We start from the raw sequence: 20,209 nt of genomic DNA on the forward strand, positions 1-20,209 counted from the left end.
ATGCAGGAGATTTCTTTGCTCACGGAGCAAACAAAACAGCTACTCGCCAGCGGGTTTAAACCCACTGTGTGCATCTGTGTATAGGTTGTTGACATGAAACCACTAGGGAAAACTCAGCACTTCATCTTTTCTAGGTCGACAGCATAAGTACAACTTAGTTGGACAGCACAACTGCGTCCCATCCAAGCTTAGAGAAATACCTGTAGGTTTAAGGCTTTAGAAGGGATAAAAACACATGCAGGCTACTAGTGCTAATGCAATTGATACTGCTGGGGTCTATCAGAGGTCCTTAGACCTAGGCTGTTGCAGGCACAAGCAGGAATATTTTGCAACTTAAATCACAACGAAGATGTGCACTTTTAAAAGACAGAAAGACAGTTTGTGTGCAACTGCAGCACTGCACAAGCCTTTTGGGAATGCATGCTTGAAATTGTCCTGCTCCTTGCAAGTGGGGAGGCAGGCTACTCATCTATTCTCTCTCTTATCTGGTCACTGGAAGTAACACTCTGAGTCTGCTTACATAGGGGAGAGCAGATAGAAAATTCATAGACAGAATAGACCAGGTGTGTCCGCAGTGACATGGGGCGTGATTGTCCATATATGAGGCTGAGACAGGAGTCATGAGAGCACACACAATAGACGTGAGGGCATAGACAAGAGGCAGCAGACAGGAGGCATCAGAACAGAGGAGGCACGAGGACACATCACGAGGCAAGAACAAGTTAGGAGGCATGAATAAACAGACGTGAGTCAAGGACACACAGACAGTAGGCAGAAACACACATACAAGAGGCAATGACAGACAGTAGACATGAAAACACAGACATGGGGCAAGAACACATACATGAGGGCACAGACAAGATGACGGAACACACAGACTGGAGGCATCAGGACACAGTAAACAGGAACACAGACAGTAGACACAGACACACAGACAGGGGGCAAGAATACACACACGGCTTCACCCCAATTATTTTTAGATAGAAAAATGGAAGTACTCCTGAGGCTGGGCTTACATCTTCCACCTGCCAAACAAAAGCAACATAATGGGGAGCCGCAGCCAATGGCCAACATGTCAAGGGAGCCGTGGATCAAAAAAGTTTGGGAATCACTGCTGTAGACCCATACATTTTATCTGCAGTTCAAGATGGGTTAGGAACATTCTCAGTTTGCCATGCTCCACTTCTGTCTCACCAGCACTCCTCAGGTGTTTAGCAAAGTGATGGCGGTAGCGATTGCCCATCTTTGGAAGTTGGGAGTCCCTGTAGTCCTGCACTTTGACAACTGGCTGTTGAAAACAGGCTTATTGTAGTCAGCTGTCTGCTACCACTGGACAACAGCAGAATTCTTATGGCTCACTAGGGTTCACTATGAATGACTGTCAAAGTACCACCTGATTTCTTTGCAGAGGCTTCAGTTCACTGAGGATATCCTGGGCAGCATGCAGTTCAAGGATTTTCCTTCACAACTATGATCCTAATGTTTCAGGCGTGGTCCTCCGTCAGAGGGAGAGCGGCTGAGGCTTCTCTATGCCAGGTGGAACGTAAGTGCTCTCCAGTGGAACTTGAATTTCTAGTGGGCCAAGAATCAGAGCAGCCTTTCTGACACCATCCAAGTCTTGGGAGGAGACAGCTTGCGATCTGCAGTAACGCAATTTGTCCAGAAGTATTCCTCTCTCTAGTCCCCAACCATCATAGTGAAAGATACATAGCTGCGGGCTGGGGAGGTTATACAAGGGAGGTGGGGATCAGAGGACTCTAGTCTCTAGTGGAGAGCTGGGCCACCAGTATGGCTCTGAAGGCCATCCTGCTGGCCATCCAGGGGAGGCTGGTGCCAGTTCTCACAGACAACCCCACTGCCATGTGGTACTGCAACAAGCAGGGCAGAGTTGGGTTCTGGATCCTCTACCAGGAAGCTCTGCATCTCTGGAGGTGGTTGGAGTTCCATGGCATCTTTCTGATTGTCGATCATCTGGTGAATTGCCAAATGCTAGATTGGACAAACTAAGCAGAAGCTGTCTGGCAGATCACAGGTGGCATCTGCATTCTAAGGTGGTGCATGGCATCTCATCAGTGGAAGAACTCAGCCCATAGTTTTTCACCACCATCAACAACTCTGTGTTAGGTGATACATTCCAGACTGAATGGAACATGTGAATATTGTGTTCCTTTCTGACTCCTTCTCTCCTGATCGGAGTTCTGAAAAAGATCATAACAGCCATTCCCAAGTCATTATACTGGTCCTGGACTGGGCCACAAGAGTGTGGTACCCCGAACGCCTGGGCATCTGTCCTTTAATCATGCTGTCATTTTGCCAGGACCTCCTGAGATAGAAACAGGACAGGGTCCTCCACTCAAATCCAGGAAATCTAGTGATAAAGTCATAAGCGTAATCCTTGCCACCAGACACTCCCCACAAAATACATTTGTGCCAGGACAGATTTGTAACCTGGTGTGGTGTTGGCAACACTGATCTCTTACAGGCAAAGCTGTCAGATGTCCTTTTGCTTGGGGCCCTATGAAAGATTATTTATCAGCCTTGTCAGCTTATGTTGGCTGGACCATTTATCCTCGTTCAAATTACATGTTGTAATGAGGTTTCATACACGTTTCGTCCCATGCCAACTGTGATGCCATAGTAACTTTGTCTTGACATTCCTCATGAATATGCCCTTCGAGCCAATGCACAGTTGCTCGCAGCATCCACTGGCCGTAAAGACTATTTTCCTGAATGCAATTTTGTCAGCTCATTGTGTGAGTGAGCCATAGGCACTTTCCGTCAATTTTAGTGTAAGGCTGAGGCCACTGGACTGGCACGAGGAGTGCCTGTCCTTGATATCTGCTGGGATGCAACATGGGCATTAGTGCATATGTTGATGAATCACTACAGCCAAGTCTGATGGGAAGGACAGTTCACCCGCTCTGTTCTGAAAGACTTTTTGGTGTGAGTCCACTCAAAAGACCCTCCACCTTGTTATGTATTCTAAGATGAGGAACCTGTGGTTAGAAGCATCTATCAGAAAAATAAATGACTTACCTTCAGTAGTTGCTTTCTGATGAAAAATACCCTAACCGTAGATTGCTCACTATCCTGCCAAATCCCTGTTCTGCTGCATGGCTTTTTTTTATTTTATTTTTAACATCTAAGGGGGTAGGAGGGAAGGACACCGCACCACAAGCTTCAGGGGCCACAAACCACAGGTCCTAGCCTGCACCTGACCTGGTGATACCTTTCCACTGCTTTGCCGTGCCCAGAAGTGCGAGGATAAACTTTGTTCGGCACACCATCAGTGAGGGAAGGAGACTATGTTGCAAGCTTCTGGGGCCACAAACCACAGCCTGCACCTGATCTGGTGCAGTCTGTCCACTGCTTCGCTGTGCCAGGATGCATGAGGATAAACTTTGCTTGGCGCTCCCAGTGTGTGGGAATGACATAGCAATGCAAGCTCCAGGGGAACCACACCACAGGTCCCAGCCTGCAACTGACTGAGGGCAGCCTGCCCACTGCTTTGTCACACCATAAGGCATGAGAATAAACTCTGCTCTCCCACAGCGTGGGAAGGACCCTGTGCTGCAAGCTCCACGGGCCACAAGCCACAGGTCCCAGCCTGCACCTGACCTGGTGAAGCCTGTCCACTGCTTTGCCATGCTAGGGGTGTGAGGATTAACTTTGTTCGGCACACCAGCAGCGTGGACGGAGACTATGCTGCAAGCTCCAGGGGCCACACACCACAGGCCCCAGCCTGCAACTGACTGAGGGCAACCTGCTCACTGCTTTGCCGCACCAGGAGGTGTGAGGATAAACTCTGCTCTGCGCTCCCATAGTGTAGGAAGGACCTCGTGCTGCTAGCTCCAGGGGCAACAAACCAAAGTTCCCAGTCTGCACCTGACGTGGTAAAGCCTGCCCACTGCTTCGCTGCACCCGAGGGCTCAAGGATAAACTTCGCTCTGCATTCCTGCAGTGTGGGATGTGGGCAGGGTACGCACAGCAACAGACTGACAAGAGCGGGCCCATCTGAGTCTGTCTGCAGCAGGGCGCACTCTCTTGGCTTTTAAGTCCTAGGCCTGAAGCTGAAAGCTGATAAGAATGCCCTTGTTTGTATATTGTAACTGACGATGATTGTATTTGAGAAGAGCTTGGCATAAATATGGTCAAGCGGAAACGAGCACAAGTCCATGGAGAGAAAGGCACAAAGCCAGTGGAAACCACTAGTGCCATCACAAATTATCTCACTAGTGACATTGTGAAACTGTCAATGCAGAGTAAAGATTGGCTGTAGCAAAGTCCGCCGAATGCAGTGTAATGGAGGACACTGGTGAAGAGATTGCCTTACTAGTCAGGGGAGCTTTGCCTACATGTGATAACATGGCAAAAACACTCCCACGCATGCTCAGACCCCTTTGTTTCGAATTCTCCTCTTCAGATAACAGAGCGTTTTGTTACAGCAAGCTGGTTCTTCCTTCCCCAGCGAAGAAATGTTGCCAGCCATCGGTCACTTTGGTCCCTAGACTAAAGGAAGCGAGTAACTATACCAGGGCCAGTGGGAAAGGCAGTGATAATAAAGGGCCCGAGAAGTTTTCGGCTTCTATTAAAAATCTGTAAGTAATATTGAAGAAGATGTGTTAGGCTGGAGAACTTGGGGGGGGGGGGAAATGTTTGGTTGAGATGAAGGAGATAAAGTACAAGATTTCCATATTGGACAAATCTGTTAATTAAATCTTAGCCTTTTGTAAGTCCATAGGTCAACCACATGGTATTCCCTCATCTACCTTACCGACTGATGCTATCTCCCTTGGCTCTAGAAGTAAAATCCAACATAATGACGGTCCACCTAGTGTCAATTTAGCTGCCACTTCCACTTCTAACAATTCTCAAATGTTAAATACTCTCTGCCCTATTTCCCAGGAAACGCTTCATATGCCTCCTGAAAGAGCATCTGAACTGGAACCTATTGCCTATGTCCTGGATATCTTTCATCTCCCGCCATAGGCAAAACTGTATGTTATTGTTGAAAGGGACGTACCTGAACTACTTTCTAGCTTAACTGATCGTGGAAAGTTTAAAAAAAATAAGGTCACACATTTGATGTCAAAGCAGATTTGCGAACCAAACTTTTTATTTCATGAGTGTTAATGGTGAAAAGTATAGATTGGGTTGGGCTTTCTAGAAACATAGGCCAGGATGACTCTATAGTTGTAAACATTCGACCCCTCATGGATGCCAAATCTCTTTTCAGACCATAGCACAGGCACCATCTTGGAGGTAACTCATGTGGTGTAATATTAGCCGAACCCCTTGGTTTCTTCTACAAACCAGCCTTGATTAATACCATCCATAATGGTCCTGCACAGATCACCTCCATTCAATCCCGGCATGTACTGATCTGTTCCAACATCTAACATATTTGCACCTTTAATAAGCTGTGATGAACAGGACTGACTTCATGGGCCAGTTGAGCCCGAACCGATTGCCACCCAGAATAGAACTGTGGAAAGTGTTTTTGTGAAAAGCTCAGTACCATTCAATAGCAGTTATGAAGCTGTCAAACTTGCCATTAGGTCTTGGAACATCGTGGGCATCAAAAAGAAACTGGGGAATATAGAATGGTTGAACACTATAAAATCCCCCCCATCTAGTTTGCTTACAGGAAAATTGGGCCGTGAGGGGGTTTTATGTAGAAGGATATGCCTCCATTATTAGCCCGGCCACACCCTCAAGCACTGGAAGTGTTGAGGGGGGAGGAAGGGGTTAGCTTTATTAATATCTGTAACAGCCCCCTCATATTAAAGAAGTCTCATTTCAGCTCACCTTACTTTCAGTTCATCTATCTCCAAACCGATGAACACCTGAACATCATTTTTATTAATTTTTATAATAACATTCTTTTGCAAAACCAGAATTAGGGCCATTGTAGATCCTGAAAGAGGGTTGGATTCTTTCATGAGCCATATTAAAGATGACTGTATTTTTGTTTGGGTAGGAGCCTTTAATATCAGCAAATGTTCTACCTTGATGGCTAAAAGTTGCAGTTATTTAGGATAAAATGAGGACGCACTCACTCACATTCCACACAACTTGTACGGGGAAGCGATCAATTAAATAATTTCTTCATTTAATTTAGAGTTGTTAGAACATTATTACACTCTAGAAGGGGTACTAATCTCAACCTTTCATGGGAACAGTCATAACTCTACCATTGATCATAATTTAGTTTCTGAAAATGGGTTGGGTTTGATTGAATCCTCCAAGGTCGACTCGAGTCCTTTTAGCAACCACTATGTTTTTAATATTAAAACCTCCCACAAGCAAGGCCCGCAGCTTGTAGACCATATTAAAACCCATGGTTATAATGGCATCAGCCTTAGATGGACAAGTGTTAATGGTACTGCCCTTTTAGAAAGTGTAATCAAGGAAAACCTTTGTGATTTTATTATCTGAATGCACTGGAACACCGCCCCATGCCCAATCAATGCGGCTTTTTGGAAAATTAATAACAGAAATTGCTGGTAAATTGAGCTCGGCCATAAGGAAACCGAAATAAAAGACTTGTGGCTTGTTTGACCATAACTGCTCCTGTGCAAATTGGAACTTGAAGAAAGCCTTGCAGACTATCCCCACAAATAGAGACAAAATGATTAACCCGAGAGCCACTTATAAACAAGCTTTGGGAAAACGGTGAACAGAGATGTAAGACAGGGCATGGGCCAATTTAGAACAAACAGAAGATACAAGAGATAAAATACTTTTTTGGAAAACCATTAATCAGATGTTTCTTAAAGACTCATTGGCTCCAAGGGTTGATGCCCTCGTACGACAAAAGGATTGGCTAACACACTGTTGTGGGATCTTTAATTGCAACATTAGTGTAGATTTACCCCCCCCCCCCCCCCCCCCCCCCCCCCATATTCCCAATAGGGCCAGTACATCTAAACCCAATAAACCCAGAAGAGGTAGTTACTGCCTTAGAAAAGTCCACTAATGCAAAGGCACCTAGTCCCGCTGAGATCCCAAATAGATTCTTTTAAATCTCATGTTACCTTATGGGCCCCTATACTAATGCAAGCCTGCAACGCTGCAGCTAGCGGCTTCATCCCTGCCACCTGGACTGAAAGCATAATTGTCCCAGTATTTAAGACGAGCAATAGGGGAGATGCAAGATGCTACCATCCATAGCCCTCCTGGACTCTACTGCCAAATTAATGGGCAGAGTTCTCCTGAAGAGGCTCGATTCTTGGGTGCCTGAAAATCATATCCGAATGAACTGACAATATGGGTTCAGGGGGCACATAGGTACTATGGAACAATGCACTGATTTACATCTCCTTCTAAGTAAATATATGGTTGCAAAAGAGGGACATAGCCACCTATGTTTTGCAGATTTAAATAGATCATTTGATTTAGTGAATCACACCAAGATGTGGCAGACACTGGCAAAGCTGGATGAGCCAGTTTGGATCATTACGTTCCTGTCACAAATGTATTATCGCTTGACTGCCTGCATACAATACAGGCCAAGGGGAGAGTGCACTTCCTGCTTTAAGGTCACACGTGGGATACAACAGGTTGTGTCCTTGCTCCCCTACTAGTCTTACTATACATTAATGGGGTAGATGAGATGCTGCAAAAGTGAACGCTGATGAACCCTGCGTTGAGAAGAGCCAGACTCACATTCTCCTATATACGCTGACAATGCGGCGCTGATCTCTAAAAATCGCCAATGGGCTCCAGCTTTTGATTGACACCTTTGTCTCGTATATGGAGGGCAAAGATATGAAAATTAACCTAAAGAATACATTTACCATTGTCTGCGGGAAAGGGAAGGTCAAAAAGAGGGTCCACCATATTAGGGGTGAGGGTTTGGCCGAAAACCAAGATTTTACCTATCTAGGTATGTAATTTTCTAGCACTGGTCACGCATGGGGGGTGGGGTAGTTTACAGCTGAAAGCTGGGAAATTTAAAGATTTTCTGCCAAAATAGGAAACAACCAATCAGAAAATTATTGACGTTATATAAAATCAAATGTTTACCCAGTGTTAGCTATGGAGCTCTACTGTGGAGCTGGGAAAACTGCTCTTCCCTAAAAGCACAAGAAAATCTCTTCCTAGCCAGTCTTTCAGCAGCAACAAGGTCAGCTTCCCCATACACTCTATATAAGGAATTGGGGATGTCCTTTTTAAAAGATTCCAATCAGATTAGTCCAGTTTTATTTTGGCATAGTATATGGAGTGAAGTTCACGAAAGTGCAGATAACAGACAATCTAACACTAGAGCATACAGAGAAGGTCCGATGGCTGGCCTACAACCATAGCCTCTTAAAGGCGGTGGATGGAAGTATTAGCATTGAGGATCCTGTTAGCAATTAGAAATTAAAAGCCATTTTAGTATGGAAGAGAGAGATGGATAGGGACACACGAGAGATTACTAAATCCTCTGTAAACAGTTACTGCGCAGGCCCTATCAAAGAAGAAATTCAAAACTACCTATTAACTGCATGAAATATGCAACATAGATTTTATCTTACAAGATGAAGGTTCGGCACTTTATGGTTGCGTTGCCCATAATGGGGGCTTTGGCACAGACACTTCCTACATGTCAATGTGACGGTAGCTCCAATCAGTCAACTGTGCATTTTATCCTGTTATGCAATTTTACAGGGACATCGGAAAGCTACTTCTACGTCCACTGTTTACAATTGGAAACCTAATGCGTTATCAAGAAGCTTTTAACTATTTGTTCACTTGAAAATGTAGATATATGCTATTCAGTTTCAATTTTTATCTCAACAGCCATCTCAAGAAGGAAACAGCATTCATGTTTGGAAGAGTTAACATACGTGGCTGAGTCATGATTATGGTCTGGAGTAATAATGTTGATTATTTTTTTGTTTTGCATGGTTTAAAGTCCGAGATCACTCAGGCATTTTTAATCATAGGATATGTTATGGCGATTATTATATTTACACATTGTATTGAAGGATGATGCTCATTTTAGTATGCTCTTATGAGACTTGTGAGTTTAAGATGATCCTAAAGAAATTTTTTGAGAGCTCTGTGCATAGTTAAATGTTGTTTCTAACTATTTTTAATGTTTAAACTTCGTAATGACTTATTGTGAAATGAAATTGAGTTTTAACATGCTACTGCATTTTATTTTATCTTGTGACTCTTTTTATGGATATAACTTATCCGAATAAAGATTTAGATGATGAACATCTAAAAACGCCCTAAAGTAGTACTTAGGTCACTGTTACCAATCATTGTTCAAGCTCTGCTTTGAGGGCGCACAAAGTGTAAAGATAAGAAACATGGGTGGTGCATATGTGGCCCCACTCCATCACTTCTGGTATCGAACCACCGTGAGGAATCTGCTGTTGGAGTATCCACCAAGTGTTTTACTGAAGGTAAGTAACTTGTTCTTTACGTAAGTAAATTTAAATGTGCATGCAAGACATCTATACAACTTGGACTTTTGTGGATCAGGCATGCAGTCATAATTCTCAACAATTCATAGGCTGCACATCCAGAGTACATAATGTTTTCTCAATTAAACCACAGATGCACAGATATAGGAAATCAGTGACTCCAAAGAACATAGTTTTCAATCAGTGAGGTCAGCAGTACAGCAAGAAAACCTTAATGAAGAAGGTCTGGGTCTTCTAAAACTACTTCTGAAATAACAAAGGGCCTGATTTAGAGTTTAGTGGAGGGGTTACTCTGTCACAAACGTGACGGATATCCAGCCCGATGTATTATAAGTTCTATAGACTATAATACAATTGTCTTACTGCGGACAGGATATCCGTCAAATTTGTGACGGAGTAACCGCCTCTGCCAAACTCTAAATCTGGCCCTAAGTCTTGTGCAACTCTGTACTAAGGTTATGGAATTCAGAATCTTCTCCAACTGCGCTTTGGTCATTTAGGCCATAGAGCAATGGGATACAGAATTACGGGCCGTTTTACTCTTCTCCTGTGCCATACACCATTCTACTTTTCTGAAGGTAGGGCATCAACTCAGATACAACTAGTGAATATTTTTAAGGGACGAACTTCAACTGATATTTGTCATTTATGGGAATTATGTACTAGAAAGGTACTAGGACACTGGTGAAGTGAACCAGCTGATGGGCCGATCATACACTGCTGTCAACAACTTTTGGCATACCATGACACAAGTAGACTCTACAAGCAGTCATAAGGAGGTATGTAGGAAACTAATGCAAAAGTCAAACCCTCTGGAAAGGTGATGCAAGATACAGTAGAAAAGCATTGATGACAAGCAAGCCTAAAGCTTAAGAGAGGGTCGAGTCTGGGAGTGAAAGAAATGCACAGAATACATGGACTTTGTCATGACTGAATTTGCATTACATTTTATTTTCATCGTAAATGTCAAATCTTGCCTCCTCTTACACTTCCAAGTACATGAACACCCAAAAAGCCAGTGCGATCAGGTCTAATTTATCACTGCATCCCACATCCCATAATGAATTTCCTGCAATCTCCAATATGCATGCATTTCGAATTCTGACTTCAACAATGACTTTCACTCTTCTGCTTAACTAGGGTATCTCCTCTAGCAGCTAGTACAACCTGTACTAGCCAATCATTTGCTGAAGTTTAATCAAGAGTCTTCCATACATCTTACACCCAGTGATCTGGAAAAAGATATACAAACAGGTTCCCTGTGGATCCAGTTACTCATTCTTTTGAACTTAGCATGAAGACTCAATAGATTTTTGATAGTTGATAATTTTCCCCTCTCCATAGAAGGATCTGAAAAACACCTTTTAGTTCAGTTATATGGCTTCGTTTTCATCATTCCACTGAATCTGTATTCAGCAAGTGTGAACACATTAATGTGTTGCAACCAAACATTAATAAAATGAATAAACTGGTACATTGACAATTTGAAAATGTCCATGTGAATATTCTGACCAGGTCTACAAACACTGCTCATATCATTTGTTTGATGTTGCTTACCTGAACCTTTCCTGCCTGGGCTGGATTCCACTGAACCAGTGTTACTCCGCCACATAACATGAAAATGGAGAACCACTGCAACTTGTTCAGCGACCGCTGGAGCATTACAACCATGCATAAAGCCGTGCAAGGTATTTTCAGTTGATAGGTCACCTAAAGAAATGAACAAAGGACATGCTCAATGACAATAAGAATACAAAAAAAAAAAAAGAGTGCTACAATCAATGTTCAAGCAGCAGCATTTTTCAAAATCTACTTTGTGACAATAAAATGATCAGCTTTCTTATTGTCTTATATTTTTAAATAGCATTCACTGCCCTGGATGAAGCACTTTGTGGATTAATATTATGCTACTCCATGGAGATCAGGCTTATGTTCTGGTGTTAGCTAGAAGTGTTGCGATTACTTGTATGTGATTCAACATTTTTAAGAGATGGTACACAGATCAGTTGCACGCAGGTACTAGCCTGGAGGAAAATTAGCTGTTAATTTTTATTGCTGTAAATGCTTCATTTATGTATAGAAATCAATGTAGGTATAGTGAGCATACAGTACAGAAAATATATTAAACTGCTATGTGTTCATATAGAAAGTGTATCATACCATTATGTGGTTGTGTTAGTGTGCTGTTTTATCATATGGCTGTAATGTTGTTAGAGAATATGGTTACATGTATTGTGGATCATGCTTAAAGAGGCTGGGTCACTGAGTCGGGTGGGGGGAGTAGGGGAAGATTTAGTTTGGAGGGTCAAGCATGTACTGGACAGAAGGAGGCATGGACTGACATGGATTTAGTTAGCAGGGGTATGAAATAAGTCAATTTTGCAAATTGTGCATTCTGGTAATGGGTTAAAAGAAGTGTCAAGACAGAGTCCAAGCAAAGATGACATTTTTATTGATAATTTTTATACGTAATTACAGGGGTGTATCCTCCAGATTATGCATGTACTATTAGTTGCTAGAATTTGATTTACTTCCTGTTGATAGCGATACCCTTTCTAGGTCGAAGCCTACCAGACAGCACAGCTTTCTCGTTTGCAGAACAAATCTTGGAGACATTCAGAGAGCTGACCTAGGACTCCATTCCATCCACCTCTTACTATTATCTTTGTGGTTTGTAACTCACATTTGCTTGCTTTCTATTTGCTGCCTTTATTTGTTTTAGGCTATCAAGCCTGAGTTAGTCCATCCGGCGGAGCATAGCCTGTTTACTGTATTCTTCCCTGGTGCTCACTTTCTGTAAACAGGCCTTTAAATTTTGTTCTTGTCACATTTGTTGTACATTTAAAGGCAGAAGTCAAATGTCAAACTCAGTCTTCCTAGGGAGCTTGGTATTTACTTTTCTTTCTCTGACTTCAAATAAGAAGCTTTATCTAACAATCTAGGGGTGTTTTCTCCTTTAATTCTATGTGAGATTTTCTAATATTTTTCATTTGCTCTCCAAGCTTCTGATTTTGCTAGTGCCAGGGCATATTTAGGTATGGGTTCTCTACAAATTTGTTTTATTTACTTTTAAAAGGCTTTTGTTCTAGCACACAAAGAAACTTTCAATATCTGTAAAGGAACTGTGCAAATATTTAAGAATATATGAGAATTAGGAAAGCACAAATGAAGCATTTTTTTGCAAATCTGAAGTGAATTGGAAACAAATATTTTAATATGATCAAAACAAATCAATGAACTAGGTGATGCCATTTCCACAAATTATGATTTGTGTGCTGCACAGTTTTATCAGTAAAACTGTATGACTGTGCAAATGTAATGGCCATTTCAATTGAAAATGTGCTGTCTGTAATGGCAGAGCACTACCACACCATGCATACCACACTCTACTCTACTTTACTCCACTATAAGACATTCTACGCTGCTTCACACTGACACTCCACACTGTACAACACTCCACTCAACACTACACACCTCCACTCTGACACTTTAATCCACCATAACCTCTCCACTGTACGACCCTCTACCCTTCTCCACAACCCTCTATGACGCTCCACTACACTCTACTCACTCCACATAATGCCACACTACGCCATCTTACACTACTCTACTCCATGACACTCCACAACCCTCCACTCAACTCTACAATCCTCCACAATTCCCTCTGACAATACTCAATGCCCCTCCACTCTACGACTACACTTTATTTTAGTCCACTCCATGCAACCCCCTCTATGGCAGTCCATGTCACTCTGTGCTACACCAATCTACAACACTTTATGTCACTCTAGTGTACAACACTCTATTCCACTCCATGACACTTCTCTCCACTCTATGCTACTCCGCAACCCTCCATTCCAGGACACTACTTTCCACTCTACAACACTCCATGACACCCACCTAAACGCCACTCACTTTTAGCAATGCTTAACAGCAGCCATACTGGTGTACACACCAGCTAAAACACATCGGCAAATCCAATAGCTCTTGCACGGACGAGACCTATTGGCTTTGCCAATGCTTGTGCTAGTTTGTACTCTGAGGTTCAAGTAGAGAAGTGACTATTTCAGAATGCTTTTTTTATTTTTATTTTTTAACTCCAGGTGATTCACGTTAGACTTTGCTAGGAGTGAATTCCATAGTTTGGCAATTTGGATGGAGAAGGGTGGAAATGGGTGTACCACTAACAGCTTTTTCCTTATATGGCAGTAAAGTTAGTTTTACAGCCAATCTTAAAAATAGTGTCCTTTTATATGAGTCCAGTTCTGTTTATTTCATTGTGCGTTAAGCACAGCAGGAAGCAATACTGTACTGTGAAATCATAATATAAAACTTAAATCACTGATTCCAATAAGATTTATGTTTACCACTGATGTTTAAATTACAAGCCTTTTTGTTTCCAAGTTATTCTCCGTTTTATTCCTGAGGTATGCTGCTGTGGGGGCAATTATTGTCTTCCAGGTTTTTTCAGACCTACCCTGAGAATGTAACTGGCCACAACACACTTTTTACACAAGAACTCTTTCCTACATGTATGTGGTACTGTAAATGTATACTTGGCAGAAATCAAATTTTACTTGGAGCTTGCTTATCCAAATTGCAAACACAAAATCTCTCAGTTTACTGCTGAACAACACTGTATCCCTTAACTGAAGTATCAAAATATTGGTTCCATCATGGGTCTCATGGAACCTGCGACACTCAACAGTTGGGCACAAATCTTAAGTAGTTGCTTTCTGAAAGGGGAGGTTGCCAAAGACTGAACATGTGATGGCCTTGCATCTTCCAGAAGGAACCACATGATGACCATGGAGAGGACAACTTGAATTTGAATCACACATGATGCAAAGCATTAGGCACAGGGAGATGCTTTGAAGCTGCTTGCTTTCACACAGGAAACTTAAAACGGAGGTGGTGAAATTCTACTGTAGGAGATCCATGACAATGTTTAGGGTCAAGCACAAAATGGTTCCATGGTTATTTTACCCATTGGAAAATTAAGCCCAACTTGCCTGCAGTACAAACTGTTTTGCTACCGGTTTACAGTGTGAAAGCATGGGTCTGTAATAGAAGATTGTGTGCAACCAAGGCAAAAAATGTGTGCCTATATTATAACCTGTTCAAACTTATATATACGATTCATCAATGAAAAGTCTACTAATAGTGTGAGCACTCTGAGTAAACAGGGTGAGCTCAGCCTGCATTATTGACCGTGGTTCCACAATAAAAACATGAACATATGTTTGCGATTTAACAATTTGAAACTACCTATAATTCTCCCAAAATGCTCCACAGGTATACGCAAATGTATGCAGAAACCTGAAAACAAGATTGGTGATTGTTTGATTTCAAAATAAATATTTATCCAAATAAATTGGAGGCCACTCCTTAAGTGAAGTCATAAAAGTGCAACTGTCTGCTCTTAAACTGCTGTATATTTATGACTGAGGAATTCAGAAGAGTTTACAGACGTAGGCCTAGAAATCTAACCCCAAGCAAACCTTTCTGAATTCCATGTTCACATGCAAACATACACCTGTATATTTACTTATGTGAACATCTGCTGAGCGACTTCAAATTCATTTTCCCTCCACCACCTTTTTCCTATTCTGGAAAAATATTTACTCCTGCCTTTATCAGGAGTCACATTCCAACCATTTCTGATGTGAGAAGAGATTGGAGTGGAGTTATTTGTGAGTGTGGGTGACTGACAATGCATTTTAACTTTGGAACTATCAATTCCTGCCTGCTTTCAGCCAAAACATGTAGGTTTGCACAAAAGTGGCAAGATCAGAGTCTTGCTGGAATGGCAAACCTGATACAATGTGAGCTCTGGCATAATAAGAACGATTATTATCAGAGCTCAGATGTAAAGAGAGCACTGCATAACTTGGCACCTACCCGCTTGGTGCCAGAAGGAGACAGTGTATTTTTTTCACAGGAAATGTATAATTATGAAGCATCTCGTCCCACTGACAAGTAGATATGTTATAATACTCCACCCGCTGTTGAAACCCACAAAAGACTGAATTCACTTTGACAATGGAAAAGGGATTTTAGGAGTACAATGTAAAATAAATGTGACCTCCTCATAAAATTGTGTGTGGTGCCTTAATGCAGAGCTATATTTGAACTTGCAGAGTTAGTTATGTACATCTCTTACTTCTCTGGATATCCCTCCATTCATGGATCATCAAAGTACGATAACAGACAGGACTACATGCGTTGTTACAAGAATAATTGTGGAAGGACTGGAATGGACTTGTTAAACCCTGGCGCCTATATTAGCTGTCTAGGATATATAAGGAAAAACCCAAAGAAACACGCAGGTGTGAAGGGAAGAGGTTAACTTCTCCATATTTGTAGATTTGCAGCAGAAACAACCTTTTTTTGCATCCTGAGAGGAACAGTACAATGAGGAAAAAGCATACAGATCTAAACCCATGCCCTACAGTTTGCATGCGGCACCTTAATGTAGGTAAAGAGATCACTGAGCTATATTAGAATTGCTACTTATGAACTAGAAGTAACAAAATGATATGTGTCAAAAGCAATAGCCCACTTACCTATTCACATACAAAACAAATATGTGATCTGCATGTTACACAATGTGCTTTGCAGCAGGCACATTAACACTCTATCCTACCTTATGAGTCAAAACTGTGATTGGACAAAACACATAACTCTCCCAGAACTGCATTAGTCACCAGAGTTATCTTCCATTTATTATAACCCCCTCACAATTGTTCTCTGAGATCTCTACAGCACGTACCTTAAAACTATCAGATATTTTAAAATGCAGCCTCTTTGTGAGCAAATAAGCTAGAACTGATTTGCTGTCACATGCGGCCGTGTTGACAATCTTTGTAGAAGATTTTTTTTAAATAAATTAGGTCAAATGTGGACTTTTATTTCCCTCTGACAATCAAAAACCATGCCAGTCTTCAGTTGTGGTTTCTTAAGATAACCTTTCTTCAAGTCTGGGAACCCTGCTGAAGTATCCTAAGCAAAGACAGTTGGCAAGTCTCAAAGCATATCTGACTGCACATATCTTATATACATTTCTTCTGACATTTGAAACACAATGGTTTACATCATTTGCTACTGGCCACATTCCGCTGTTCGCCACAAGCACATCAGCTGATCAAAGACACACCAGCCTGTTTGTACTGGGAGTGTCTGTTATTCATGTCTGGGCTAACCATCAAGTTCCCTCAAGTCCAGTATGAAGGTCAGTAGGTTATTTCTTGAACCAGTTGGTTTTCTTTTTACCAAAGGTCACAGCCCCCAACCCGTGACTAGCACATGTACCGAAACTCCAGTTTCAGCACATATTTTACCAGTGTGTGTACTTCTGTCTCACATATTTTTTTTGTACAAGATGGAGTCGGTTCGCAAGATGGAGCTACTGTAGACATTTCTATTTCCACACCCCCTCCTCTTGTTGATTGATCAACACTTATTTGATGCTGGCGATTTTGTGGCTTTCCCCAATTGTCCATTAGCCTAATTTTTGTTCTAACCAAATTATCCTTACTCTGTACATTTTTGCCATCTCTCTCTGGCAACACTGTAGTGTTATTTGGAAAAAAGTAACATAGCAGTAGTACTATTATGATAGACAGGAGGGCTTAAATAACCCTAGAATCCAGGATGGCAACCATGAGAACCACCTTGCAAACCAATCACCAGGGTAAATTGTTGACAGATGCTCCTCTTCTACCTGTATGTTACAGCATGCCTTCTCTCTTGTGCATGCACATAAATGCCTTCCACTGTGACATTTTCATGTAATGGTACCACTAGCATTTGGAACATTAGCAAAACAAGGGAACAAACACCCTGCCAACTTTTGGGAAGTTGATAATGTGCCTGTGTACTACATGCCCTGGATGTATCCATTAATGCTGCTGTTCCTTCTTGTAGGCTTTGAAGATCTAATGTCATTTGACACTTTTTGTTCCTACCTACCACCTGTGTCCCAATGCCTTGAAAACATATAGTATAACTGAAGGCTGGAAAAATATGTATTGGTGCTGGTATTAGGGCAAAATAAGTCATACTTATTGTTTCTTGGTCCCATATAAGACTACATCCTGTTTTTGTTTCCTTATAATCTGTAGCATGGGAAGCTACCGCTTTTAACACTTTGGAGGGACAAATAGCTCTAGTATAAAAAAAAACCACTGCCTATTCTTATTTGCTGCTCCCTTAAAAGTAAGTGTAGGCCTTATTTCGCATTCTTTCGCTGTGCTATTCATATCTATTTTACTCCCATTGGTACAATGTAGCTCCGATCTTCATCCTAATACTGCTGTAGTATTCATCTTTACTGCACTGAAGTACTATTTAGAATCCTGTTTTCGGCCCCTCAAGGGCAGGACATTAATGTTAATGGACATGTGGGGTCTGTTCTATCCTTCACTTTCTTTATTTCAGTACTATCTGCCACATGTGGCATTAATGAACAAACAAAACATGACTTATCTGAGTGTTCCCAGACAGTAGTGTGTAAACCTTTATGCCAAGTGTTCCTCATCCATAATGGGTGTAGTTAGTGGTCAGTAAATTCTCTTTATTGCTTAGGTGATATATGCCTGTTATACCTAAGTGCTTGTGGTGTTACAGCTGCATTGTTACCTATCAGATCCTTATTTCTTAAGAAGGGGATCAGCAACTCTTTGCTACTACTTGGCAGACCCTTATCTTGTAAGGAAGGGGTCAGCAACATCTGAAAATGACTGTATAGCAGGCTGTCACCGTTTATGAGTGTGAGGGACAGCATCACAAAACAAAAACAATAAGCACAAAAGAATAAATGCAGTCCAACATCTCTTAGTCCCCCCTCCCCCCTTCCTTACTCCTGAGAAGGAGGAAGGCTGTGATACTGGGACAGTTATATATCTGATAGGAAAGTCTAGTGCCTCAGTTCCCCAACCTTCACTGCTGTTGGTGTTACTTGAAGCATTTTGTAGAGGCTGAGAAAATGTGCATCCATCCACTAGACACAAAGTTTTTCACGCAGCTCTGGCATCCGGGATAGAAGTTCTTCTGTGGTACCACTGATGGGACGGTGGAGCTCGCTTGTTACAGCTGAACCTACCTTGAGGAAACTTGCACAGCATGTGTTAATGCACTCATATATGCCGACATCTCTTGCCATACTAAATCAATTGCTTTTTTGGCATCAGTATATTTTCTATGGGGCACATAGCCCATAGGCTAGGCATTAACCTGCCTGTGAGTATTTGATGCTGTGTCAAATGATGCTCAAAAAAGGGAACATTCCTTTGGACAAAGAGAGCCAACAGTAAACATTGAAGCCAATTTGCATTCAAGGTGACTGATAATTTACCTTTTTTATCCTTCAGAGTACCATTAAGGCGCTCAACTATTCTGTTACTTTGTGGGTGATAGGCCGATACTTAAGAGCGTTGTATGCCTAAGAATTTAGTCATGTGCTCAAATATTTTGTTTGCGAAATGTTTTCCATTATTCAAGCGAATCCCTTTTGAAATCCCCCATCTCGAGATAACTTCTCTAACTAAAACTTTGGCTGCGGTTTTTGCAACCTGGCTGTAGCAGGGTCCTGCCTCTATCCTTCTAGAGCAGTGGTTCCCAACCTGTGGTCCGGGGACCCCTGAAGGTCTGCGAAGCCTCCTCAGGGGGTCCGTGGCTGCTTAGAAAATTTAATAATATTAACAGATTAGGTCCCCAGCTTTCAGTAATGACAGATTTTGGGGGGGAAGGGGGGGGTCCCCAGATTCCAATAATGATTCAATGGGGGCCCTCGGGTTCCAGTACTGGTAAAGTGGGGGTCCACAGAAGTGAAAAGGTTGGGAACCACTGATCAAGAGAGAATGGACAGGCAACTACAATCAAATATCTCATGTTTAGGCATCTGTGAATCATGTCCACATAATCTATGTCTAACTCTTGAAAAGGGCCTTAGGGTCTTGGAATGGAGGATGATGGTGTAATCGGTCATCTTGTGGTACCATACTGTTTGCTAATGAGACGCCGACGTAAAAACATATCTATTAACTTAGGAACATCTGTAACAAACCAGTCTGCTGAAAGTGTATCCATAAGCTCATTCTTTGGCACATTAGATGGCAAATGTAATTGAGTCTGTGTTAAGTGCAACAACCTCTGTGGCAGCACTAGCTTTTCTGTGTCTGTATGTCGATAAAGAAAATCACTTGAAACCGTACATCGTCCATTTTCCCAAACTTCTTTCTCTTCTGTAGGAACTGTTTCCTGTATGTTCTGTAAATGATGTGTTGCTAATGTGAGATAAGATATGTCAGTGTTTTCAAAGTGCCCTTCTGTCACTGTACATATTCTAGAGGGCATCTGTCCTGCTTCATTAGTTGCTTTTTCTGCTATGTCATTACCTCAGGAAATGGTATCCAACCCCCCAGTATGTGCTTGATATTTCACTATTGCTTTTGTTCCCCCCTTTAATTCTGAAATCAGTACCTGTAGGAGGAGACCACGTGCTACTGGCGTACTGTCTCTTTTCTTGAAACCCCATGTCTCCCATTTACTGAGACCTGAGTGTACAGTGGAAGTGACATATGCAGAATCAGAATAAACAGTAACATACTCTGGATGCACTATCCAGAAGGCCTGTAAAAGAGCTTTCAATTCTGCAGCTTGTGCTGAAAAATGGGATGGCAATGGTATATACTGTAATGCTAAATATATGACATTGGGTGAAACTCCTGTTTGTTCTACTACTGCTGCACCTGTGTGCCTTATCCCGGTTTGCTGATCTTCTAGGG

General features: G+C 42.0%; 1 protein-coding gene across 1 annotated transcript in view; it reads right to left on the reverse strand.

Moving 5' to 3' along the window:
• Positions 1-20,209, reverse strand: part of SLC35A1 (solute carrier family 35 member A1) — a 224,272-nt gene that overhangs the window by 72,461 nt on the left and 131,602 nt on the right. Inside the window, exon 4 of the mRNA XM_069235559.1 lies at positions 10,980-11,132. Coding sequence (XP_069091660.1) covers positions 10,980-11,132 — 153 coding nt within the window. The remainder of the gene's footprint in view (positions 1-10,979; positions 11,133-20,209) is intronic.

The sequence above is a fragment of the Pleurodeles waltl genome, chromosome 5, assembly GCF_031143425.1.
Source record: "Pleurodeles waltl isolate 20211129_DDA chromosome 5, aPleWal1.hap1.20221129, whole genome shotgun sequence".
NCBI lineage: Eukaryota > Metazoa > Chordata > Amphibia > Caudata > Salamandridae > Pleurodeles > Pleurodeles waltl.